Source organism: Lepidochelys kempii, chromosome 1 (genome assembly GCF_965140285.1).
Source record: "Lepidochelys kempii isolate rLepKem1 chromosome 1, rLepKem1.hap1, whole genome shotgun sequence".
In the NCBI taxonomy this organism is placed as follows: Eukaryota; Metazoa; Chordata; order Testudines; family Cheloniidae; genus Lepidochelys; species Lepidochelys kempii.
The window spans coordinates 59,067,661-59,095,426 of NC_136380.1; the positions used below are offsets into that span (position 1 = coordinate 59,067,661).

At 42.0% G+C, this 27,766-nt stretch overlaps 1 protein-coding gene across 6 annotated transcripts in view; it reads right to left on the reverse strand.

Moving 5' to 3' along the window:
* RB1 (RB transcriptional corepressor 1) overlaps positions 1-27,766 on the reverse strand; it is a 172,319-nt gene that overhangs the window by 17,673 nt on the left and 126,880 nt on the right. For all 6 annotated transcript variants that reach the window (XM_073343945.2, XM_073343935.2, XM_073343928.2 and 3 more), the window contains 4 exons: positions 14,404-14,522; positions 3,623-3,768; positions 2,581-2,726; positions 1,689-1,793 (listed from right to left, as the gene is read on the reverse strand). In XM_073343945.2, the coding sequence (XP_073200046.1) occupies positions 1,689-1,793; positions 2,581-2,726; positions 3,623-3,768; positions 14,404-14,522 (516 nt within the window). The remainder of the gene's footprint in view (positions 1-1,688; positions 1,794-2,580; positions 2,727-3,622; positions 3,769-14,403; positions 14,523-27,766) is intronic.

Below are 27,766 nucleotides of genomic sequence, written 5' to 3' on the forward strand. Positions count from 1 at the left end.
TGCCAGAGAACTGGCAAGACTCAACATTGACATTGCAGCTCTTAGTGAGACCCGCTGGGGCGATGACGGCCAATTAAAAGAGGATGGAGGTGGCTACCCCTTCTTTTGGAAAGGAAAGCCACCTGAAGAGAGACACATTCATGGGATTGGCTTTGTCATCAAAAATAAGATCACCAGTCAGCTTTTGGAGCTTCCCATGGGGATCAACAAGCATCTCATGACTCAGCTCAAGCTCAGCAACAACCAATATGCCACAGTCATTAGTGCATATGCCCCAACACTTGATGATGAGGAAGACGACAAAGAGCAGTTTTATAGTGCTCTCGATGCAGTCCTCATAGCCACACTTAAGTCAGACAAACTCATCCTCCCGGAAGATTTCAATGACAGAGTCAGACGGGACTCCTAACTCTGGAGCGGCACAATAGGCAAAGAAGGGCTGGCAAATGTAAACCCCAATGGTATTCTCCTCCCCAGCAAATGTGCGGAGCATGACCTGCTCATCACAAATACCATCTTTAGGCAGAGTAACAAATATAAGACCACCTGGAAACATCCTCGGTCCAAACACTGGCACCTCCTTGACTATGTTATAGTCAGAGCCCGAGATTATGCCCATGTCCGTATCACATGAGCCATGAAAGGTACAGATCACTCATTGTTGGACAGACCATTGATTAGTAAGATCACCCAAAGACTAAGCAAAACCGGTACAACATCAAAACACTTCAAGACCAAGCCAGCTGTGAGATGTTCCAGCAACACCTGTCTGAGAAACTCTCTAACTTGCCTGGTAACATCGCTGACATTCAAGAGCATTGTGATCAACTTAAAAATACCATTCATAGTGCATGTGCTGAAACTATAGGATATTTCACTCATCAGCACCAAGACTAGTTTGATGAAAACAACGAGAAAATCCTAGCATTAATTCAACAGAAAAGAACTGCATTCTGTAGCTGGCAAAATGATTCCTCTAAATAACAAAAACATGAGGTTTATCACCTGCTCAAAGCTGAAGCCCAAAGGAGGTTACGTGACATCAAAAATAAGTGGTGTCAAGAGAAGGCCTCTGAGATCTAGGGTTTCATAGACCAGGATGACATGAAAAGTTTCTTTTAAGCAATGGTCGAGCTCCAAAGGCCCAACCCCCTTACGTTCCCAGGATGGCTCCACCCTCCTCAAAGGCAATGTGGCCACTAAACAATGCTGGAAGGAGCACTTTGAGAGCCTACTAAACCACAAATCCACGGTATCTGAAGACAACATAGAACAGTTGTGGGCAACCTGTGGCTGATTGTGAGCCGCGAGACATTTTGCGGACATTGACAGTCCGCAGGCACGGCCCCCCGCAGCTCCCAGTGGCTGTGGTTCGCCATTCCCAGGCCATAGGTGGACCACCACTGCCATAGAGTCTATTCCACAATGCTCAGCAACGGAACACCTTGCTGATCTCCCATCTTCTGAGGAAGTCCAGCGTGCCATTACGCAGACAAAAAAAATCACAAGGCACCAGGCCCAGACAGCATCCCAGCTGAGGTTTTAAAAGCTGGTGGAACAATGCTCCAGCACAAACTTTGCCAACTCCTTGACAAAATCTGGACAGGCAAAGAAATTCCACCTGACTTTAAGAACACCAACATTGTTACAATATTCATGGATGACTAATACTAAAAGATTTTACATACCTCTTGATTTGTATTGGTGAGCTCCTTGTATGCTGTAACAATGATTTTAAACCTAAGATCTACATTCTTTACTTTGCATATGCCATACATGGAACACATCATGATCTATTAAAGAAACAACAAGAAGCATCAGAAATGCAGCAAATGTTGTTATACTTCAGATCGAGAAAGCACCTATCCCTCTCCCCTATATTCTTCTACATTCTTACATGTTTTTCTATTTATTGGGGTGCAGTCCAGCCCCATGGAAGTCAATGAGAGTTTTTCCATTGACTTCAGCGAAGCCAGAATTGGTTTTGCCATTGACTTCAGTGAAGTCAGGACTGGTTGCTAGGAAATGAAGGTGAAGATCAGTAGCTCTAGGATTCCTATACTGAGTTAAATCAATTATCTACATGTCATTCCATCCCATCCCAATCCTTGGAGGAGAAAACAAAAACGGCAAACCAATGTCCCCTTCTTTTTGCAAAAAAATTATGGAACAAAAATGGTAATATTCTTCAAGTTCACATTTAGATACAGTATGAAGCTGAAATTTTAGGGTAGAAAGACAAAATGTGGATTAGTTAGTATTGTCTTTCCTAGTCAAAATTAATGTATTCACAGTGAACTTTGGCCTTTACTCACTACTTTTCGAAGATTTTTTTTAATGACACATGCTATGCCTTTGACGTTATAGCATAAATAACTTTTAGTAGTTAAAAATAACTTGAGGCCTTCTTAAATACATCAGTTCACTGTATTAAACTAATTTCTGCTCTGAATAATCTGCCTCTTGTGGGAAATAAAAACCTCATACCAGAATTTAACAGTTGAAAAATTTAAAAGCAACATTTTGATAGCAAGAGAGGGAATAATAAAGAGTCTAGAGTATCTCACTGATTTATGTTACCTGGTCTAAGTGCCTGTCTTTCATAAGTTCATATTCATTCTGCAATGTGTGCTGAAAAAGGGTCCAGATCAAGTGTTCTAGTTCAGGGTGGTCAAACAGAAGCCGTAAGCAGAGGGTATTTAATCGAAGATATGCCAGACGATACACTTGAGAAAAGAGAAAAATAATTAATCACATTGTTAATAGAGAAATGTGTATAGGCCACTGTTCAGAGTGCCTGCCTTTAACTGCTGTATCAGAGGATGAGAGACTTCTCTAGCAGGTAGAGTTTCTCTTTTAGCTCAAGTAGGGATGGTTCATGCTTTTAGCAAAGGAGATCCCAGATTCAGTCTCCAGTAATGACCCATGATGTCAGAAGTCATATGCCAGAAGACGACACATGCTAGAGATGATTTCCATTTGCTAAGCGTATGATCGGTCATTGTATTGCTGCTACACTGAAGGTTTCAATACACTGGCATTATTCATGACCATCACACATTAACAACAAAACCAACTTGGTAGATAAGGTTATTTCAGCGAGGGGGTTGGGATTTTCCTTGTCTTTGCTTGTATATTATGTCTGATGAGGTTAGTATGTGTCTGTATAGAACATGGGATATATGCGCCAATATTTCCTGTAGGTTGGTTTATAGGAATTTTCAATCCAAATTAACATTCTGGCAACTACACTTAATTAGACTAAATTTTGCAAGCACCATATTACAATAGCTCAAAGCCTAAACCAATGTGAGGCTGCACAAGCCTGCCTGCTTATAAATTAAATTTTACCTTTAGGCTACAATATGTGTAGAACACACGTATTAATCTATTGGTATTGTACTAAGACTTTCCTAATACTGAACTTGTTCAGAGTGCCTTAATGCTTTCCCTAATGAAAGAATGACATCTGATAGTTCGTACAGTGTTTTTATTACAGTTTCCTGATATATGTATTGACTTTCATTAAAACAAAGGATAGATGATGACAGGTTACTTTGCAGCTTCTACATATACATGTTCCACATATAAATGCTCTCTCTTGTTAACATGATCTACAAACCTTTTTTGTAAAATAGCGAAAGGGAGGTAGATTTCTGTGGTTTCTGAATTTGGGGTGCCAAAACAGGCTGAGCATCTATAATAGGAGTGGAGTTTAAAGACGCTGTGGATCCTTTCTTCTTAGGAGATCTCACAGGAGAAAGATACCTGCAAATACAGCATAAATAAAAATATTGAAATAAAAATAAAAATGACACTTCAAAATAGAAAACAAGTGAACAAAGGTATATACACAATACACATGCATACTTTTCCATTTCCCTTGCTAGAAGGGAAAAGCCTCCATTGAAACAAGTAATTTCTAAAATTGAGAACTGAAAATCAGAAGTATTGAAACTCATCCATATTTCTCCTCCACCTCAGGACCAGGGACTGGTGAAACTAGTATCTTTCCCAAAAGTCTAGAAAATCACAGTATATAAGAGGAGGTTACTTACCTGTAACGGGAGGTTCTTCAATATCTCTGGTCCCCACTGAGGGTTATGTGCATACACTATGTGCCCACAGCCAGAGCTTTTCAAAGTAGTGTTTCTTGGTGGTCCATGCATGTGCCCTTGTATTGCCTCGTGGTTTCACCCGAGGCAATAAGGGGCAGGGTGGACCAACTGCATCTCCAGTACTTTCTCCACTGCTGACCTACAGAGCTGCAGCACAGGGGAAGGAGGGGGTATTGGAATACAGATAGGGACGACAAATCTCAGCCCTGGTCTACACTAGGACTTTAGGTCGAATTTAGCAGCGTTAAATCGATGTAAACCTGCACCCGTCCACACAATGAAGCCCTTTATTTCGACTTAAAGGGCTCAAAATCGATTTCCTTACTCCACCCCTGACAAGTGGATTAGCGCTTAAGTCGACGTTGCCGGCTCGAATTTGGGGTACTGTGGACACAATTCGATGGTATTGGCCTCCGGGAGCTATCCCAGAGTGCTCCATTCTGACCGCTCTGGACAGCACTCTCAACTCAGATGCACTGGCCAGGTAGACAGGAAAAGAACCGCGAACTTTTAAATCTCATTTCCTGTTTGGCCAGCGCGGCAAGCTGCAGGTGACCATGCAGAGCTCATCAGCACAGGTGACCATGATGGAGTCCCAGAATCGCAAAAGAGCTCCAGCATGGACCGAACGGGAGGCACGGGATCTGATCGCTGTTTAGGGAGAGGAATCCGTGCTATCAGAACTCCGTTCCAGTTTTCGAAATGCCAAAACCTTTGTCAAAATCTCCCAGGGCATGAAGGACAGAGGCCATAACAGGGACCCGAAGCAGTGCCGCGTGAAACTGAAGGAGCTGAGGCAAGCCTACCAGAAAACCAGAGAGGCGAATGGCCGCTCCGGGTCAGAGCCCCAAACATGCCGCTTCTATGATGAGCTGCATGCCATTTTAGGGGGTTCAGCCACCACTACCCCAGCCGTGTTGTTTGACTCCTTCAATGGAGATGGAGGCAATACGGAAGCAGGTTTTGGGGACGAAGAAGATGATGATGATGATGAGGTTGTAGATAGCTCACAGCAAGCAAGCGGAGAAACCGGTTTTCCCGACAGCCAGGAACTGTTTCTCACCCTGGACCTGGAGCCAGTACCCTCTGAACCCACCCAAGGCTGCCTCCTGGACCCAGCAGGCGGAGAAGGGACCTCTGGTGAGTGTAGCAGCAGCGTGATGAGAGGAGGCAGGATTCAATGCTGAGGCTGCTGGAGGACCAAACCAGTATGCTCCAGTGTATGGTTGAGCTGCAGCAAAGGCAGCTGGAGCACAGACTGCCACTGCAGCCCCTGAGTAATCAACCGCCCTCCTCCCCAAGTTCCATAGCCTCCACACCCAGACGCCCGAATACGCAGTGGGGGGGCCTCCGGCCAACCAGCCACTCCGCCACAGAGGATTGCCCAAAAAACAGAAGGCTGGCATTCAATAAATTTTAAAGTTGTAAACTTTTAAAGTGCTGTGTGGCATTTTCCTTCCCTCCTCCACCACCCCTCCTGGGCTACCTTGGTAGTCATCCCCCTATTTGTGTGATGAATGAATAAAGAATGCATGAATGCGAAGCAACAATGACTTTATTGCCTCTGCAAGCGGTGATTGACGGGAGGAGGGGCAGGTGGTTAGCTTACAGGGAAGTAGAGTGAACCAAGGGGCGGGGGGTTTCATCAAGGAGAAACAAACAGAACTTTCACACCGTAGCCCGGCCAGTCACGAAACTGGTTTTCAAAGCTTCTCTGATGCGTACCGCGCCCTCCTGTGCTCTTCTAACCGCCCTGGTTTCTGGCTGCGCGTAACCAGCAGCCAGGCGATTTGCCTCAAGCTCCCACCCCGCCATAAACGTCTCCCCCTTACTCTCACAGATATTGTGGAGCACACAGCAAGCAGTAATAACAGTGGGAATATTGGTTTCGCTGAGGTCTAAGCGAGTCAGTAAACTGCGCCAGCGCGCCTGTAAACGTCCAAATGCACATTCTACCACCATTCTGCACTTGCTCAGCCTGTAGTTGAACAGCTCCTGACTACTGTCCAGGCTGCCTGTGTACGGCTTCATGAGCCAGGGCATTAAGGGGTAGGCTGGGTCCCCAAGGATACATATAGGCATTTCAACATTCCCAACAGTTATTTTCTGGTCTGGGAATAAAGTCCCTTCCTGCAGCTTTTGAAACAGACCAGAGTTCCTGAAGATGCGAGCGTCATGTACCTTTCCCGGCCATCCCACGTTGATGTTGGTGAAACGTCCCTTGTGATCCACCAGAGCTTGCAGCACTATTGAAAAGTACCCCTTACGGTTTAGGTACTCGCCGGCTTGGTGCTCCGGTGCCAAGATAGGGATATGGGTTCCGTCTATGGCCCCACCACAGTTAGGGAATCCCATTGCAGCAAAGCCATCCACTATGACCTGCACATTTCCCAGGGTCACTACCCTTGATATCAGCAGATCTTTGATTGCGTGGGCTACTTGCATCACAGCAGCCCCCACAGTAGATTTGCCCACTACAAATTGATTCCCAACTGACCGGTAGCTGTCTGGCTTTGCAAGTTTCCACAGGGCTATCGCCACTCGCTTCTCAACTGTGAGGGCTGCTCTCATCTTGGTATTCATGCGCCTCAGGGCAGGGGAAAGCAAGTCACAAAGTTCCATGAAAGTTCCCTACGCATGCGAAAGTTTCGCAGCCACTGGGAATCGTCCCAGACCTGCAACACTATGCGGTCCCATCAGTCTGTGCTTGTTTCCCGAGCCCAAAATCGGCGTTCCACAGCATGAACCTGCCCCATTAGCACCATGATGCATGCATTGGCAGGGCCCATGCTTTCAGAGAAATCTGTGTCCATGTCCTGATCACTCACGTGACCGCGCTGACGTCGCCTCCTCGCCCGGTATCGCTTTGCCAGGCTCTGGTGCTGCATATACTGCTGGATAATGTGTGTGGTGTTTAATGTGCTCCTAATTGCCAAAGTGAACTGAGCGGCCTCCATGCTTGCCTTGGTATGGCGTCCACACAGAAAAAAGGCGCGGAACGATTGTCTGCCGTTGCTCTGACGGAGGGAGGGGCGACTGACGACACGGCTTACAAGGTTGGCTTCAGGGAGTTAAAATCAACAAAGGGGGTGTCTTTACATCAAGGAGTATTTCAGGCAGGACTTCACGGAGGGTTCCAATAAGAAATGGTGCACCTAAGTTATTGTTCTTATTGGAACAAGGAGGTTAGCCTGGCCTCTGATTGATACATGGCTAGATTTACCTCGCTGCACCTTCTCTGTGAGTGACTGCAGTGTGACCTAGAGGAATGAGTCCCCTAGACAGGGGATGGGGGGGAAGCAAATGAGTACAAAACAAATCTGGTCTATTTCTTGTTTTGATCCACTCCATCTATCTTTTACATCTTTGGCTGGCAGCAGACGGTGCAGAAGGACTGCATGCCATCCACATCTCATGGCTGCTTGGCAGAAGATGGTACAGTACGACTGCTAGCCATCCTCATCTCTTGCCTGCCTGGCAGAAGATGGTACAGTACGACTGCTAGCCATCCGTATCACCTGCCTGCTCACCACAAGACGGTTCAATAGGACTGACTGCAGGACTAAAGAGAATGACCTGGTCAAGTCACTCCAAATTTAGTCCCTGCGCCCATGTCTGCCCAGGCGCTCCCAGCCGACGTGGCCAGGAGCACCTCGGACACATACTGCACCGTCTGCTGCCAGAAGGCAATGGGTTGCTGCTACTGTGTAGCAAAGCCATACCGCGTCTGCCAGCACCCAGGAGTCATAGGGTGACGGTTACCTGAGCGGGCTCCATGCTTGCCATGGTATGGCGTCTGCACAGGTAACTCAGGAAAAAAGGCGCGAAACGATTGTCTGCCCTTGCTTTCACAGAGGGAGAGAGGGAACGGGGGCCTGACGATATGTACCCAGAACCACCCGCGACAATGTTTTAGCCCCATCAGGCATTGGGATCTCAACCCAGAATTCCAATGGGCAGCGGAGACTGCGGGAACTGTGGGATAGCTACCCACAATGCAACGCTCCGGAAGTCGACTCTAACCTTGGTACTGTGGAAGCGCTCCGCCGAGTTAATGCACTTAATGCACTTAGAGCATTTTCTGTGAGGACACACACACTCGAATATATAAAACCGATTTCTAAAAAACGACTTCTATAAATTCGACCTTATTCCGTAGTGTAGACATACCCTTAAAGAACTTCCAGTTACAGGTAAGTAACCTCTTCTTCTTCGAGTGATGGTCCCTATTGTATTTCACTGAGGGTGATTGATAAGCAATACCTAGATAGGAGGGTGATGCAAGGAAGATGGCAGAACCATATAACGGAGGATCATTGCGCCGAATGAGTCATCTGTCGCAGAATCGTGTACTAGAACATAGTGAGAGGAAAAGGTGTGTACGGAACTCCATGTGGCCGCCTTACATATGACCACAAGGGGCATGTTATGAAGCGCAGCTGCGATTGATGCTTACGTTCTTGTGCAATGGGCTTGTATCCCATTTGGTGGAGAGCGCCCAGACAACTGATAGCAGCACATAATGCACTCTGAGATGCACTTGGTCATTCCCTGGGTAGAAATGACCTGTCCTTTCATTCTCTCCACTATGGCAACAAATAGCCGAGGAGACTTCCAAAACAGCTTTCTCCTTTGTAGGTAAAATGACAAAGCCCTACACATATCGAAGGAATAAAGCTGCTGTTCCTCATTTGAGACATATTGTTTTGGAAAGCAGGTAGGCAGATGTATACGTTGGTTGAGGTGAAACTGGGAATCCACCTTTGGCAGAAACTTGGGATGCTGTCACAGTGAGACCTTGTGCTTATGGAATCTGTGAAGGGTGGGGGAGTTGCCATCATGGCTCCCAGCTCTCCAACCCTCCTCACTGAGGTAATGGCAACAAGGAAAGCAAAGAGGAGAGAGGGCAGGAGGACAGTGGTTTGAAGGGAGAGTTCATTAAAGAGGTAAGGACTAGGTTTAGGTCCCATTGGGGAGTTATAGGCTGAATGGGCGGTCAAGGGCAGGGTGAAAAACTAGGGAAATCCAACTTAGATGGAGCTACTATAAAATGGGTGCATAACTAGTTGGAAAACTCTTTCCACAGAGTAGTTGTCAAACATTCTGGGATGTATTAGCAGGTGTGTTGTAAGCAAGACACGAGAAGTAATTTTTCCGCTCTACTCTGTGATAATTAGGCCTCAACTGGAGTAGTGTGTCCAGTTCTGGGCACCACATTCAGGAAAGATGTGGACAAATTGGAGAAAGTCCAGAGAAGAGCAACAAAAATGATTAAATGTCTTGAAAGCATGACCTATGAGGGAAGATTGAAAAAACTGGGTTTGTTTAGTCTGGAGAAGAGAAGACTGAAAGGGGACATGGTAACAGCTTTAAAGTACATAAAAGGTTGTTACCAGGTGGAGGGAGAAAAGTTGTTCTCCTTAACCTCTGAGGATAGGACAAGAAACAATGGACTTAAATTACAGCAAAGGCAGTTTAGGTTGGACATTAGGAAAAACTCTCTGTCGGGGTGGTTAAATACTGGAATAAATTGCCTAGGGGGGCTGTGGATTCTCCATCACTGGAGATTTTTAAGAGCAGGTTAAACAAACACCTGTCAGCGATGGTCTAGATAATACTTAGTCCTGCCACGTAGGCCTCTTCCAATCCTACGATTCTATGAAAAATTGAATGCCCTTCCACTGAATGATGGAAAGCATTGATGGCAACTGCATGCACTCTGATAGAACTGAAAGCGAGTCCCCAGATTTTCAGGTGGAGGAAATAGTCCAAGAGCACGGAGATGCCCACAGCTTCAGGGGCAAGACCTTGCTGTTGGGTCCAGGAGGTAAAAAGTGCCCATTTGGCCTGACAGGATCACCTTGCAGAGTCCTTCTAGGTACCTTATTGAGGTCAGAACATGTAGGGATAAAGTGAGACAGGCTAAAAGTCAAGTAGAGTTGGACCTTGCAAAGGGAATTAAAACCAATAGTAAAAGGTTCTATAGCCATATAAATAAGAAGGAAAAAAAAAGAAGTGGGACTGCTAAACACTGAGGACGGAGTGGAGGTCAAGGATAATCTCGGCATGGCCCAATATCTAAACAAATACTTTGCCTCAGTCTTTAATAAGACTAAAAAGAGGATCTTAGGGATTATGGTAGCATGACAAATGGGAATGAGGATATGGAGGTAGATATTACAATATCTGAGGTAGAAGAGAAACTCAAACAGCTTAATGGGATTAAATCGGGGGGCCCAGATAATCTTCATCCAAGAATATTAAAGGAATTGGCACATGAAATTGCAAGCCCATTAGCAAGAATTTTTAATGAATCTGTAAACTTAGGGTTGTACCGTATGATTGAGAATTGCTAACATAGTTCCTATTTTTAAGAAAGAGAAAAAAAGTGATCCGGGTAACTATAGACCTGTTAGTTTGACATCTGTAGTATGCAAGGTCTTGGAAAAAATTTTGAAGGAGACGGTAGTTAAGGACATTGAAGTCAATGGTAAATGGGACAAAATACAACATGGTTTTACAAAAGGTAGATCGTGCCAAACCAACCTGATCTCCTTCTTTGAGAAAGTAATAGATTTTTTAGACAAAGGAAACGCAGTGGATCTAATTTACCTAGATTTCAGTAAGGCGTTTGATACCATGCCACATGGGGAATTATTAGTGAAATTGGATAAGATGGGGATCAATAGGAAAACTGAAAGGTGGATAAGGAATTGGTTAAAGGGGAGACTACAACGGGTCCTACTGAAAGGTGAACTGTCAGGCTGGAGGGAGGTTACCAGTGGAGTTCCTCAAGGATCAGGTTTTGGGACCAATCTTATTTAATCTTTTTATTACTGACCCCGGCACAAAAAGTGGGATTGTGCTAATAAAGTCTGCGGATGATACAAAGCTGGGATGTATTGCCAATTTAGAGAAGGACAGGGATATCCTACAGGAGGATATGGATGACCTTGTAAACTGGAGTAATAGTAATAGCATGAAATTTAATAGTGAGAAGTGTAAGGTCATGCATTTAGGGATTAATAACAAGAATTTTAGTTATAAGTTGGGGATGCATCAATTAGAAGTAACGAAGGAGGAGAAGGACCTTGGAGTATTGGTTGATCATAAGATGACTATAAGCCGCCAATGTGATAAGGCCGTGAAAAAAGCTAATGCGGTCTTGGGATGCATCAGGAGAGGTATTTCCAGTAGGGATAAGGAGGTTTTAGTACCATTATACAAGGCACTGGTGAGACCTCACCTGGAATACTGTGTGCAGTCCTGGTCTCCCATGTTTAAGAAGGATGAATTCAAACTGGAACAGGTACAGAGGAGGGCTACTAGGATGATCCGAGGAATGGAAAACTTGTCTTATGAAAGGAGACGCAAGGAGCTTGGCTTGTTTAGCCTAACTAAAAGAAGGTTGAGGGGAGATATGATTGCTCTCTATAAATATATCAGAGGGATAAATACCGGAGAGGGAGAGGAATTATTTAAGCTCAGTACCAATGTGGACACAAGAACAAATGGATATAAACTGGCCACCAGGAAATTTAGACTAGAAAGTAGACAAAGGTTTCTAACCATCAGAGGAGTGAAGTTTTGGAACAGCCTTCCAAGGGAAGCAGTGGGGGCAAAAGATCTATCTAGCTTTAAGATTAAACTCAATAAGTTTATGGAGGAGATGGCATGATGGGATAACATGGTTTTGGTAATTAAATATTCATGGTAAATAGGCCCAATGGAGATGGGGTGGGATCTGAGTTACTACAGAGAATTCTTTCATAGAATCATAGATTATCAGGGTTGGAAGGGACCCCAGAAGGTCATCTACTCCAACCCCCTGCTCGAAGCAGGACCAATTCCCAGTTAAATCATCCCAGCCAGGGCTTTGTCAAGCCTGACCTTAAAAACCTCTAAGGAAGGAGATTCAACCACCTCCCTAGGTAACGCATTCCAGTGTTTCACCACCCTCTTAGTGAAAAAGTTTTTCCTAATATCCAATCTAAACCTCCCCCACTGCAACTTGAGACCATTACTCCTCGTTCTGTCATCTGCTACCATTGAGAACAGTCTAGAGCCATCCTCTTTGGAACCCCCTTTCAGGTAGTTGAAAGCAGCTATCAAATCCCCCCTCATTCTTCTCTTCTGCAGGCTAAACAATCCCAGCTCCCTCAGCCTCTCCTCATAACTCATGTGTTCCAGTCCCCTAATCATTTTTGTTGCCCTTCGCTGGACTCTCTCCAATTTATCCACATCCTTTCCTGGGTATCTGGCTGATGAATCTTGCCCATATGCTCAGGGTTTAGCTGATCGCCATATTTGGGGTCGGGAAGGAATTTTCCTCCAGGGCAGATTGGAAGAGGCCCTGGAGGTTTTTCGCCTTCCTCTGTAGCATGGGGCATGGATCACTTGCTGGAGGATTCTCTCCTCCTTGAAGTCTTTAAACCAATATTTGAGGACTTCAATAGCACAGACATAGGTGAGAGGCTTTTTGCAAGAGTGGTGGGTGAAATTCTGTGGCCTGCGTTCTGCAGGAGGTCAGACTAGATGATCATAATGGTCCCTTCTGACCTAAATATCTATGAATCTAGTACTGCCAGTGAGCATTCTCATGCTAATTGAGATGTCCGTGCAAAAACCATGATGTCAGGTGTAATGTCCATGGATCTGGATACCTTAGTCTGCCATTGTCTAGTGTCAGCAATTCTGGAAAAGTATGGAGCAGGAATGGAAGTAGTTTTGACATGTGGAGGAGAAGAAGGAACCAGAATTGGCAAGGCCAGAATGGAGTAATCAGAATGGCCATCACCATCTCCCGCTAGAGTTTGCGGAGGATGTGAGGTTGGAGTGGTAGGAGGGGGAAGGCATAGTTCCTCCAGAATGACCAATTGTCGACCAGAGCATTGCTGAGTGCGTGGGCACAAGTCCTCCCCTAGTAAGTGCACCGAAACATGCAGAGACATTTGTCATACCAGGATGAACAGTTTGTGAGGTCCCGAAGCGTTTGATATCTGGTCTATTGATGGGACCAGAACCGGTAAAGGCATCTGTCTCAGGACCAACAATTCATAGGACGTCAGCAGAGTCGAAGCATGAGGTGTATGTGGATCCGGCGCGCAGTGTGGCCTCTTATTTCTCATGTACCTTGGCGCGCGTAGCTCCTATGTGGCTGGAACTCATGGACAGTTCAGTGTCCTGGGATTTAGAGGAAAATTTACTGCCATGCTAATGAGCATGTTTCTGTGGCTCATGGCTAGGAACCAATGCAGGATCGTTAGTACTAGTACTGACGGATCTGTATGGAGGCTCCGCAATAGAAGGAGCGCTCTTGGATTGCTCAGGCCAATGTACAGGTGGGTACCCCAGCCAGGATCCATTTTTGGCCCACGACTACCTCCAGGAGGTGCTTCTTGAGGTGGAGAGCTCAGCCTTCTCGTGTATGGGCAGGGAAGGAGAGGCAGATGCTGCACCTGGAGGCAATGTGGGCTTCCTCCAAACAGTACAAACAGCTTTGGTGTTCATCGCTGGTGGAGAACGAGCGAGGGCAGGAAGCACAGACTTTGAATACCGGCATAATCCAGTAAGCAGACCCAGGTGTGGGTGGCGGTGAGAAGGAACTGGAGATATGGTCAGTCTGACCCGCCTTTAATGGCCTCGGGCAAAACCTCAAGGCAATAAAAAGGTGCATGCGCGGACCACCAAGCAACACTACTTTGAAAAGCTCTGGCTCCAGGAGCTTGGCACATGAGCATAACCCTCAGTGAAATACAATAGGGACCATCATTCGAAGAAGAAACAAAACTACTCTCTGCTCTGCCAAATTGTTGGCTGCAGGCATTTTCCTTCCTCTGGCACAGTTGGGAATGGAGATTACTTCTGCTACCCCACTTGCCTGTAGGGCCAGTGAGGAGCAGAGCAAGGGAGTTGGGAAGAAGTGTTGGTTGTGGCATTGAGTAGCAGCTGTATTCACACACTCTGGCTTATGGCATCACAAACCTTTTTGAAAATATGGGCATATTAAGAAGTTTTGTCAATGTATTTAAGTAAAAAGAGTATATCTATCCCTACACAGATGAAGTCATGCCATGTAACATAACAGTTTTCAGGGAAATCCTGGTAAACAGAAATGACATTAGAAGTATAAGTTTGATGGAGTTTGAGAAAAAATATTTTAAAATTTTTTGAGGATGGCTTGTTTTTTGTATGAGTCCTAACGTATACAAATAAATAATTATATAATATTGTGGAAGAAATTAACTCCACACAGCACTAAACTCCAAGCATGCACTTTACTTACAGATCTGCTGCAGTGTGATTATGCTGGAGAGGCAAGTTAAGAGTGCAGGTGGGCTCAGGTTGATCAACTTGGCCTTCTCGTTCCTTCGATTGCTTAATAAGATCAAATAGAGACGAATCCTAAAAAAGAAAATCATAGTAACAGAACATTAGCAAAGGAAACTGACTATTTGACAAGAGTCACACCAACAATTGGGGCACTGCTCAAGTGCTCTGTGTTTTTGTTTATTTCTAGTGTTCACTCTGCACCCTTCCTCTGGCAACGGCTTCAGTTAGCCAGTTCAAGGACATTCTGCCTCCTCCATAACCCTCAGTTAGGATTTGAAAAGGCCAGTGTGATGGACCTGTGCTCCTCCTTTTTTGACTGGTCCTGTTCCAGTTCGAGTGCTGCCTGGCTTACTACAGCTGCTATGTGTTAAATACAGAAAGACTCAAGAGCATCAGGTTGCAGTTCAAAGGCACTTAAGATCTCCTTTTGGATTTTAGGTTGATTACTGGTACTTTTGGATAAAGAGGAAGGAGGAAGTCTGAACCCTGCTAAGACAAAGATAACGGAGAGGTGATGGGGAAAGGCAGTGGGAGGAGGGTACAAGTGAAGTGGAGAAGACGGTTGAAGCAAGAATCTCACACTTATCATCAATAGCAGAACCTCAGGTTCCTCTCAGCTTATCTGTGAAGTGTCGGTAGAACTATATAGAAATGCATGAAAAACATTCTTGCTTCACACCATAGCAATAAACTAGTCTTCAAAATTCAGAAGTGCTGGATTTTTTGTCTATGTCTACTTCAGCAGGGGGCTCCTGCTTAGCAATAATACTCTTTCAATAATGTGAAACCAAAACCCAGCCACCAATATCAAGTCAGGAATAATGGGGAGAAGAGAGATGTATCTATTTATGTGGTGTTAAGCTTTGTATCAGTAGTGAAAAGGCATTATTAATCAGTTAGTAAACCGTGGTAGATATGGATGAGCAAAAAGTAGGAAGTCAGCATTTTCCTTCCCCTAGTGTGAAGCAGAGGGCATCAACACTGATGGACCCAAAATTTTACAAATACTGAATGTGTTGCTTGTCTGTTCAAGGTCCATCAAATTCTATGGATGAATGTGTTACTTATAAATATACATGAAAAGACTGCAAATGCATTTAAATAGCAAAATTGACAAAGGAATGTGTAATGTGAACACAGCACTGATCTGTAGGTTCACAAGCAAATGTAAAGTAAACTGGTCATCCAAGTTGCACCAGTCTGGCATAAAGGCAAAAAAACTTCAAAGACTGGTATTCAATTTTTTTCCTACAGCTCTATTATTCTGAATGGGAATTGCAATGTTGCAAACTCTTGAGATTGTATTGTAAATCTCAAGATATTTGGGGGGTTTTCTCAAGCCCTAACACCTGGAGTCAGGTGACCCCAATAGAAACTCAATTTTCATTTAAAGAAAAAAAAAAGAAGATTCTAGTCCTCATGGTTGTGGAGAAGAGTTTGAAAACATGAATCCTGCAGGTTCAAAAACCAGAAGACAAATAAAAAGAACACAACATTTGTTTTTCTTACAATCTCATGATTTCCAGGCCATGATTTTTGGCAATTCCGGCACTGTCTAAGGCACAGTAGAAAAATTATGTACAGTTACTGGCTCACGACCACAGTTATTTCTCAGTTATACAAGTACCTGCAGGCCAATCAGGTGATGCGGGCTGGTTTGCCTGACTTTTCTCAGTAACTACAAGTATTTACATGACTATGATTTGCTTGCCTATTACACCTTTAGAACTCCCACACATGTCCAAACAGACAACTGTTACCTCAGCTTCTCACTCTCCCACCTACTTCATACCCCAGTTCCTCTCAACAGTCCCTCCTGCTGTCAATGCTGCTCCTGTCTCCTGAAGAAGGCTATGCCCCCTTCCTTGAGCAATTAGTCATTCATTTTTCAAGCTTCCACTCTTCCCTTGACATGATAACAGATCCACTAGCCAAGGGGGATGGGAGATTCCTGTACCCATTCAATTCAGATTTTAAGTATCTATGATGAGGAAAATATTCTTGAGGAAAAAGGAGTAAGAAAAATGTATTAAGGCAAACAGCTGGTCTGGGGGTGGAGAGGTGTGAGAGATGGAAGGAAAACAAAAAAGAGGAAGACCAAATTTCAGCATAATGAGAGAGTGTCTAGTGGTTAAGCACATGAACAGCAGTTCTGGGTTCTTTCCGAGTAGGCTGCTTTTCTCCTAGTTTTCCATCCCTTTAAACATGTTTGAGAGATTTTAATTGACTTTGGTTATAGACAGACTTAAGTTATGTATTTGCCTTTGTTTTTCTCTATTTTCAAAAAATGAAATATATTTATCAAATTTTTTCTTTGGGGAATCTGATCTCTTGAATGCTAACTTTCTGCCTAGAATAATTTTTTGAGCCAAGATATGAGCCACTGAATACAGGGGTTGATAGTGCGAGCACTGAGACTTAATTAGAGTACAGTAATGCTCTAAAAATAGAAACTTTTCTTGAATGTGGAAAAACTGAGGTCATTATCCACAAGTTCCAGTTGGAGTAATCAGTGCTTTAAAAAAAAAACTTTGTACCCAAAACTCAGTTTATCTATTGATAAGGTTTATCTAAGTGACTTTTGTTTGTAAAGTAACTTTACTCACATTATCTGAGATGTTATATTGCTTCTCAAATGTTTTAAACAGTATTTCAGATCAGTAGCCTCTCCCCTCCATGAATACTCTTCACATGAACAGTTTTAGTGCACGCATTTTAAAATGCTCAAGTAAATTTATTACTCAAGAATCTGACTGATGTCACTGGACACAAGCATAGTACAAATTCAGATAACAAAATAATAACATTGCATTTCTTTTGAGGATCTTAAAGTGCTAAGATAGGTAACACTGCCCCATTTTATTGAGGTGGAAATGGAAACATGATCTAGTACCACTAACTTGTCCAAGGAGACACAGCAATCCAGGACAGAGTCAGGAATAGAGCCAAAGTTTGATTCTCAGTTGTCCTCCCCTGGCTCTAACCATTAGACCATGCTGCCATGGTAATACCACTTTACTGAGTTTTAAGAAATAAGTTTAACATATGCACCCAGCCAAAATTCAAATATCTTTTAAGCATCAATAGCTTTCTGAACCAGATATACACAATTCAGAATTGCATTCGTGAGGACTAGGTGCTTGTTTTGGTTTCAGAGTCCACCAATTACAACAACAATGCTTAATCTTCTTTTAGGTACTTTGTCAAAGAAATCAAATATTTTTGAGTCTTTGTGAGGCTCAGAGTAAGAACAACTAAATCTGTGAGATCTTTCACCTTAACAAAAAAGTTTCTAATTCTTTAGGTACTACTTTTATCTTTGTTTTAGATTTCTTAACATTTAAATAATTTCCTAACACAGTTTCAAGCTTTGACTCCATAATGCATCTTAGTACTATGGCTATTGCTAAACTATCTGAAATATATATAGTCTAACCAAACTTTTAAGCAACAAAAAATAATTATGAAATTGGTAAATTAAATCAGATATTTTAATATTAAGAAGTTATGAAATCTTTGGAAAATATTCAATAATTGGATGTGTTCCTTTAATCCAAAGCAAGAATAGATCTGAAATTAACAGCTTTAAAAAGAAGCTGCAAGAACTTGCTTCTAGCTACCGCTTTGTATTCACTCTGCCAAAGGTAGAAATCCCTGTGGCAGTTGTAACGATTTAGAGCAGTGGTGGGCAACCTACGGCTCATCAGCGTAATCCATTGGTGGGCCACGAGAGAGTTCGTTTACATTGACCGTCTGCAGACATGGCCACTCGCAGCTCTCAGTGGCCATGGTTCACCGTTCCCAGACAACGGGAGCTGCAGGAAGTGGCGCAGGCCAGCTGCCACTTCCCGCAGCTCTGATTGGCCAGGAACGGCGAACCATGGCCACTGAATGCTGCGGTTGGCCATGCCTGCAGACGGTTGATGTAAACAAACTGTCTTGCGGCTGCCAGAGGATCACCCTGACGGGTTGCATGAGGCCCGCAGGTTGCCCAGCACTGGTAGAAGCTTCACTTTCATTTGCAAAGGCACTTCTAAAAGCCTAACAAAACCACTAGCATTCAGAATGGTGAAATAATTTAGTCCTGCCAAAACAAAATCCTGACTAACCCAATGATAACTTAATTCTCCAAACCTAAACCGCATATCCCATAAAAGAACTGAGATTAAGGACCATAATTTCCAACCGACTGGGTAAACCTTATCACGGTTCCATTGATTTAATAGGTCTACCAATCTTCAATCCTAGTTTAGTGACTCTACACACAGTTGGGAGTGAATAGAAGTTGGATACATGCAAAATAGGACCCTATTTGGGCTTGCTTTCTGTATGGTTTCAGGCAAAGGAACAGTAACAAAAACATTGTTGAAGATTTCACTCAGATGTCAATACAGTGTGATTTGTTTTAATTCTTTAACTCAAAATGTTCATATTGCTTGTTTATTTAACAGTACAGGGGGTTTTGTACTTTACTGATGTATTGGAATACTACTATACCTTGATCTCCACTCTTTAACATTAACTTCAAAAACAGAATATCACCATAAAGCTGTGTGGGAGCCTGTCCTATAAAGAATTTTAATTCATTAGGCTAGAAGCTAGGACCGTGGCAGATGGGTTAAGAAAAAACATGAGACAAAGAAGCAGAAGAATATAATAATTATGATTGCTCATTAACTCACACTAGATGAGAGAAGTCTTTTTCATGAGATTTTTTTTAATTCCAAATACCAGTATCATATATTTGTTATTCAAAAGTGAAAAATGACTAATTTGCGCTACATCCCCAGTTTAACTCCAGCAGAGCAATACCTACTTTTACCAGTGCTGAATCTGGCTGCATGTAACTTTTCATTAACCGCCTTGCTTTTCCCAAATGTGAATACAGAATTGCTAAACTAGACTTGAAGATTGGCAGGCATGTTAAACCAATGACACCATGGTAAGTGCTGTCTATTTGGTAAGTATGTAAGCACTAAATACAATTCATTTTTCAGTTATTTTCAAGCATCAGAAACTGTACTAGACATCTCACACAAACAATAAAATATGATCAGCATCCCGAACAGCTTACAGCCTAAATTCAATATGGCACTAGAAGTAAAGGTCAAACAACAAAGGAAGGAGACAACACCTATCAGAGAATGTTGTAATACAGAAATTGTTCTTGTTTCACTTGTTTCCTTTTCTTCACATTTATGTCTTGTAGGTGAGATAAAAGAGTGATTTTTAGGGTGGATATAAAGAAAGGAAGATTGATGAAGAGATCTGGAGACAGCATTCCAAGTACAATGGGAACTACAGAAGCAAGAGGCTCAAATTCATAGTTGTCCTATGTGATTTTTAGCAGCTAGACTCATGCAAAGGGGCTGTAGGGAGGTATAATCATCACCTCACCATTTCTTAGGAATAGCCGTAGAACTGGGGGGTGGGCCAGAGGAGGAGAAAACAGCTTGGGAACAAGAGGTGGTTAGCCGGGCTGTTATGTCAAGACAGTTCTGCACCATTGAACAGAGGCCACTGCAACAGGGTGCAATCTGCCCTCGCCTACACTGGGGACGCCAGCAGCTACTGAACAAGGGAATGTGCAAGGTGCACCTTGCATGTATCTAGCCTGAAAACATTTGAGAAACAAGGAGACAAAAGGTCAGCAGCATTAGCACAGTGAAGCCAAACATTTGTAGGCAGCAAATTGATGAGAAAAGTCAGAGTTGCTACAACTAGCAAAACTGGATCTATAAAATACTGTAAAAAGAAAAGGAGTACTTGTGGCACCTTAGAGATTAACCAATTTATCTGAGCATGAGCTTTCGTGAGCTACAGCTCACTTCATCGGATGCATCCAATGAAGTGAGCTGTAGCTCACGAAAGCTCATGCTCAAATAAATTGGTTAGTCTCTAAGGTGCCACAAGTACTCCTTTTCTTTTTGCGAATACAGACTAACACGGCTGTTACTCTGAAACCTGTCATAAAATACTGTGTGCTTTTCCTGGGAAATCCAAACTCATTTCACTAGCCACCTTGCAAACCATTTTTTTGCACATTTAAACTTTAACCACAAAGGTATGTTGTAGACCTTTAATGCAAGGAGAGTGACTTTAGTTCTAAGTGGTATACACTAATGTGGCTAGCTCAAAGATATTAAGCAAACAGGTGATAACATTCTGCAAACAACTTAGATAAGGACTCCGCTGCCCTGTAGCTCTCTACATGTAAGCCAACCTACATGAATAACTAAAAGAAAAGCAATGGTCAGTTGTGGCTCTTTCTAAACTAGTTTGCCCTGACTAAAATCCAAGTCCCAAATACCTTTTTAAAAAACAATTTCAAGCTAACATAGATGCATCAATTGTGTGTTTAACCTAACTGTGTTAAACCTGTTTTTAAAAGCCATTCAAGACCGCTTCTGAACATGTTCTAATAAATGGCTTGGAATGACCCCATAGCAGTTATGTAGAAGTTTTTCTGTGTAGGACTCAACACATTTTATAAATAGTCTTTAGCACAAATAAAAATCATTCCCAGGAACTAAAGGGTTAATATTCAGTGCCTACGATTAAATGGAACTCAAAAAAAATAGATGTGTTCCCACTATCATCAGAGAGAAATGTCTGTATCTGAAATAATTAGATATGTTGTCTGGATATCCACAGTATTTACACTTCAGTATGACTGTACAATATTTGTGCAAGCCTCATGCAGCGTTGCTTTCTTCTTTAAATTAAAGCCAACAGGCCCCAGACTTCAGAAGAAACCACATCAGTTCTTATCAGTAGTTTCTCAAAGCAAAAAATCCAGCTCAGAAAATCCACAGAAGTTTGAGAACCTCCAGTTGGCAGGTACCTTTAAAAATGCTATTTTTCTTTAAAGGGACAAGGTGGATGAGCTAATATCTTTTATTGAATCAACTTCTCTTGGTGAAAAAGAGCTCTGCATAAGCTCGAAAGCGTGTCTCTCTCACCCACAGAAGTTGGTCCAATAAAAGATATTACCTCACCTACCTTGTGTCTCTCTAATATACTAGGACTGACCTGGCTACAACAACACTGCATGGAACATTTTTCTTTAAAACAGCAGAGAGTATATATATCTTCTTAAGTGAGTGAATGAACTAAATTAATACACAAATATTGGTTACCTTGAAGGCATGCAAAACAATTAAATATTATTTTATAAGTAATGACCTATTTAAATTGGATATTTGTTCATATAATTCTAATTAGCTTCACCTTTCAGGAAGACATTAGGAAAAATGCCTGCAAATAATTAAACATTGTCATTCTGAATTATTTGATAAATGAAGAGGAGAGCATGGTAATTCCAAAGCTGTGGAATGTTGCAGTACAACTGTGCCATAACGGATCCTATTGTTTATAGCTGAACTTTATCCCATTTTAGTCTCCCCTTAGCTCGTTATAAATTTGATCCAGCTATTAACAAATTTCACTAGTTGCCTGAATAGTACGATGTCTATGATGCTGAATTTAAAAGCCAAAAATGTTCAAATACGGAGGCCTAAAGTTAAACTCTGAAACGAAAATAGCCTGATTTTCGGAAGTGCCAAGTACTTGTGAATCCTACTGAAGCTCCAGGTGCTTAGCGTCTTTGGAATTTTGGCCACTTCTATTCAGGTGCCCAAATATGGATTTAGGAGTCTGATTTTAGCTTATCCAAGTTGGTAAATTTTGACCATAAGGAAGAGAGAAAACAGAGTTATTGTAATTGTGGTTTCTGAAGATATCACATTAGATTCCCCACTTTTGCATTTATCCTCCTGAGTAAACTCGTCAGAAACTTACCAATGAAATAATGATTCATCAAGTCCAAAATGTTTTGCAAAGTTATTCCTTCTTGTGTTACTAGCACTATCTTCTAATTATCAAAATTGCATTTTTAAAAATCTGCTAATATGCTTTTTATGTTGTTTACTTTTGGCATTTCATTCAATCTGGACAAAGAAAATAGACAAGTCAGTTTCAGTTTTGTTTCTTTCCAGATGTCATGCACTAGCACATGGTAATTGCATTTGGGTTTAAAAACTAAAGGGAAATGCTCACATCCACACAAAAAATTGTTTGTAATTAGCCTGTCTGAAGATATCCCAGAAATATTTCCAATGAATTTTTTTTTTAAAAAATAGTTTTTACAAATCCTCCTCCTTTTTTGGCCTAAATTGAGTTGTCAGTGTGCCCATAAAGAGAGACCGTCAACTTGATATTTTATTGTAATTGACTAAGTTAAAAAGTGCATTTCTGGATGTAGCACTTTTTAAACAGCATGTCCTAAAAAGAGTTAATACCTTTATAGGCTCTTTTGTTCCTTGCTGTTTTTAAATGGGGATGGGCGAAAAGGCACAGACCTGCAAGTAAAACCACCACACTTGGTTCTCCTCCCTTCACTCCTTCCTCTGTGCAAACACATGCCTGCTACCTCAGGTGACCAGATGTCCTGTTTTTATAGGGACAGTCCCGTTTTTTTGGACTTTTTCTTATGTAGGCGCCTATTACCCCCCACCCCCGTCCCATTTTTTCCACAGTTGCTATCTGGTCACCTTACTGCTACCCCTTCAATTTTCAGTTTCAGTAACACTGCTACTAACAATCAAATATTGCAGCACTTGGAAAAGACCATGTGATTTCCCCTGAAAGTAATGAATAAGTGATATGAAACTGAAAAAACAGAATATATCCTTTTTTCTTCTAATCTCTTTCAGTTATAGATAGCATAGGTTCTACCTGTAAAAAAAAACCAAAAAAAAAACCATCATTTTCAACTGGCAATGTAATTTTCAATACAGCTGATTGAAACTAGGAACTTCTGTTCCATGGGAAATACTGACATTTCAAAATTAATTTTCATTCCAAATAAGAACAGAACCAAAAAATTTCTGTGAACAAATACAATAAAAAATGTTTGGGATCAACTGAAATGTCCAATTCTTGACTTTTTGTATTTTTATTTTATAATATAAAATTTCAAAATGAAAAGTAGTTTCAAAATAAAAAAAATCAAAACACTGTTTGACCATATGAAAAATGCTTTTCTTCAATTTTTTTCTTAACAAACTTTCATCCCATGGAAGGTTTAGATTTCGATGAAATGGCATTTTCTGATGGAAAAGCTTTGTCAGAAAATTTTCAACCAACTCTAGTTTTCAAGTTTACAATGTCCTTTTTAATACTGTCAAACTAAAAGGATACTGATTAGTGTTTTTAAAAAGCCATGATTTTGATAAAATCCCATCAACACTGTGCCTCAGTACAATATATATGTTGTAATTATGATGTTTTTACATGCAATTGTGTCAAACTCGGTCAGTACTGTTTACATTCCACTGAATAAGAAGGTCATGGGTGTGGGCTTTAAGACTTGCATGTTTTGGAAGTGTTCATCTCACTTAGTAAAAGATCTTTAACACTGGAGAAGCCTCTTTTTAACCTTTCATTGTAGTATCCCAAAACCCAGAGTATAAAATTCTCAAAATGAGTAGGGAATACTGTGTAAAGAGCTCTGTGAATGTAAGGAATACAGAGAGTAAATCCTTACTATTTGAAATGGGACAATACATTTTAGATAAGTTGTAAAGTATATATTTCTGTTAATCCTATTTTTCAGTTGTGTTCTATTTTGATATTTTCCTGCCACAAATGTGGTGTCCAATACTGATGATCAACATACAGAGATGACATCCACATGCAGTAACAGGTAGAACTCTTGTCTCATAGAAAGTAAGTTTGGCAAAAGTAACTTCACATCTTTCCTGTATACATGAAACTTTTATCATTTGTTTCCAGGATTTAAAGATCCTATTACCAAAGTTACTACTAACTCTATATTCAAACAAAATCTCTCAAAAACCTTAAAGTTAACAGTGAAACCTAAATAAATCTAAAATACATAGATAACCTAATATTGTGTGGAGGATATTTAGATATTTATATTTTTCTCCAAATACTCCAAGAATTTTAAATAACTGGACGAGCAGCAAATGAAACCCAAGATGACCTTCAAATTTCAACATGCAATGCCACTGGCAAGTGGTAAGGAAAAACAGACAATTTCCAAATTGACTCAATTTCAGGTATATGTAATAAAAATATTCTTCACTTCTGCATATTCCAACACCTCACCATCTCAAAGCAAAATAGGCAAATAGCCACAAGATATGAAATGAAGTGAAACTCCTTTGAAATGAAGTGGCAGGGAAATTACTTTAGGTTTCAAGTGGAGTTGTGTTCTTTTTATTTCCAAGTGTATATAGAGTGTCTAGTTCTGCTTTCAGTTATACCGGTATACATCATGAGTAACCCCACTGAAGTCAATGGAAAAAGTGTGTAAAATTGATACAAAATTATAATCAGGGCAGAATAGTTAGTTATTAAAAACCTATTTCTGTATTTTTCAGAACCCAGAGCACTCCTTGTGGGCTCTGAAGGAGGAGGTGTATGTGTACATGCTCAGTGAGGACGGCCAGGAGGAACTGTGGTCACCAGTGCGCTGTATCCTTTCTAGAAAATGCTAAAAATAGCATCCCTGATACTATCACGGCAAACCTGGTGGCTGAACTTTGTGACTTTGTCCTCACCCACAACTATTTCAGATTTGGGGACAATTTATACCTTCAAGTCAGCGGGACTGCCATGGGTACCCGCATGGCCCCACAGTATGCCAACATTTTTATGGCTGACTTAGAACAACGCTTCCTCAGCTCTCGTCCCCTAATGCTCCAATCTACTTGCGCTACATCATCATTTGGACCCATGGGACGGAGGCCCTTGTGGAATTTCACCAGGATTTCAACAATTTCCACCCCACCATCAACCTCAGCCTGGACCAATCCACACAAGAGATCCACTTCCTAGACACTGCAGTGATAAGAAGCGATGGTCACATAAAAACCACCCTATACCGGAAACCTACTGACCACTATACTTACCTACATGCCTCCAGCTTTCATCCAGAGCAGATCACACCATCCATTGTCTACAGCCAAGCTTTAAGATACAATTGCATTTGCTCCAATCGCTCAGACGGAGACAAACACCTACAGAATCTCTATCAAGAGTTCTTAAAACTACAATACCCACCTGGTGAAGTGAAGAAACAGATTGACAGAGGCAAAAGGGTACCCAGAAGTCACCTACTACAAGGCAGGCCCAACAAAGAAAGTAACAGAACACCACCAGCCGTCACCTTCAGCCCCCAACAAAAACCTCTCCAGCGCATCATCAAAGATCTACAACCTATCCTGAAGGACAATCCCTCACTCTCGGAGACCTTGGGAGACAGGCCAGTCCTCGTTTACAGATGGCTCCCCAACCTGAAGCAAATACTCATCAGCAACTACACACCACACAACAAAAACAACCCAGGAATCAAACCCTGCAACAAACCCTGGTGCCAACTCTGTCCGCATATCTATTCAAGAGACACCAATATAGGAGCTAACCACATCAGCCACAACATCAGGGGCTCATTCACTTGCACATCTATCAATGTGATATATGCCATCATGTGCCAGCAATGCCCCTCTACCATGTACATTGGCCAAACCGGACAGTGTCTACGCAAAAGAATAAATGGACACAAATCTGACATCAGGAATTATAATATTCAAAAACCAGTAGGAGAACACTTCAACCTTCCTGGTCACTCAACAACAGACCTAAAAATGGCAATTCTTCAGCAAAAAAAACTTCAAAAACAGACTCCAACGTGAAACTGCAGAACTGGAATTAATTTGCAAACTGGACACCATCAAATTAGGCCTGAATAAAGACTGGGAGTGGATGGGTCATTATAAAACCTCATTTCCCCATACTATTACTCACACCTTCTTGTCAACTGTTTGAAATGGGCCACTCATTACCACTACAAAAGTGATTTTTCCTCCCTTGGTATATCCTACTGTTAAGTGAATTGTCTCATTAGACTGACCTCCCACTTGGTATGGCAACTCCCATCTTTTCATGGGCTGTGTATTTATACCTGCTACTGTATTTTCCACATCATGCATCTGATGAAGTGGGTTCTAGCCCACGAAAGCTTATGCCCAAATAAATTTGTTAGTGTCTAAGGTGCCACAAGGAATCCTTGGTTGTTGGGTTTTGGTGGTTTTTTTTACACTTATACCATTCATAGCAATTCAGATGAGACAATTTTCTAGTTGTAAATCTGGCAGTTGATTGTTTTTTAAGTTTAAATAACCAAGACTTCCCCCTCGGTCCTTCAATCTCAATTTTCCATAGTCACTATGAAGCAGACAAACCAACGATATGCCCCGTTCTGTTCACAATTAAGTCAATGGATGTTTTGCCATTAACATCAATGAGAAAAATTTTAGCTAGGAGACTTCATATCAGCTACTGTCTTATGGGACTTCAGAACTTTCTTAATTTACAGCATATTTTATCTTCCCGATCGCACTCTTTCAGTTCCTCCAGTTGACAGTTTGTCAGCTCCAAGCTAGAGAGATCTTGTGGTGATTTCATATTTGTCCTTAACACTTAAAAGGTTTCATTGGCAGGCCACAGTGCAACACATGAAACAGGAACTGAGAAGGGGTTGGATACCTAGGCGGAAATCCTGGCCCCATTAAAGTCAATGGTAAAATTTCCATTGACTTCATTGCAGGCAAGATTTCACCTTAGTGCTTATTTTCCCAGCTTCTGTCACCCAAACCTCTCTCACAGAAAAGCAGCACTAGTGCATAATTTATCACTACTCTGCTCATTCTCATCCTCCTTCTTTATGGGTAAATTAATGAGACCTCCATGTGCTGAAATGGCTTTCCTTCAGGATTGTACTGACTGAAATGTATATCAGGCTGAGCTTTGCAGCTCCACCAAAGCTACTAAATTCCACATGGCAGAGCTAAGGTCTTTCAAGAACAGAGGTCCTTTTGCAGAGTTGCACTGCAGAAGTTTAGTTTCAGCCCTTCTAAGATTCAGGTGTTGTGCAGGCCTGACGGTCCCTGTGCTGTGCAGGCCCTGAAGGTCCCAGGACAGAAATAAAATTGACATTTCCTATCATAAAGCTTTTCACTGACAGAGATTTTCATAAAGTACCTTACAAAACAATTGTATGTAGTAAGCCATCTTTGGTATTAGCCTGATCTGTACTATACATTCTCCCATTTCCCTGTCTTTACCTCTTTCTCCCCACCCCACTCCAGAAATATGCCTTGCTCTATTCTAGAATCCAGGATTCTATAAGGGGAAAATGTGAGAATTGGGAAAGCACCATCCTATTCCCGCCCCCCCCCCCTTTTTTTTTTTGCACCTTCTGTGTTGCTGATGATTGCCAGACCCTGGAA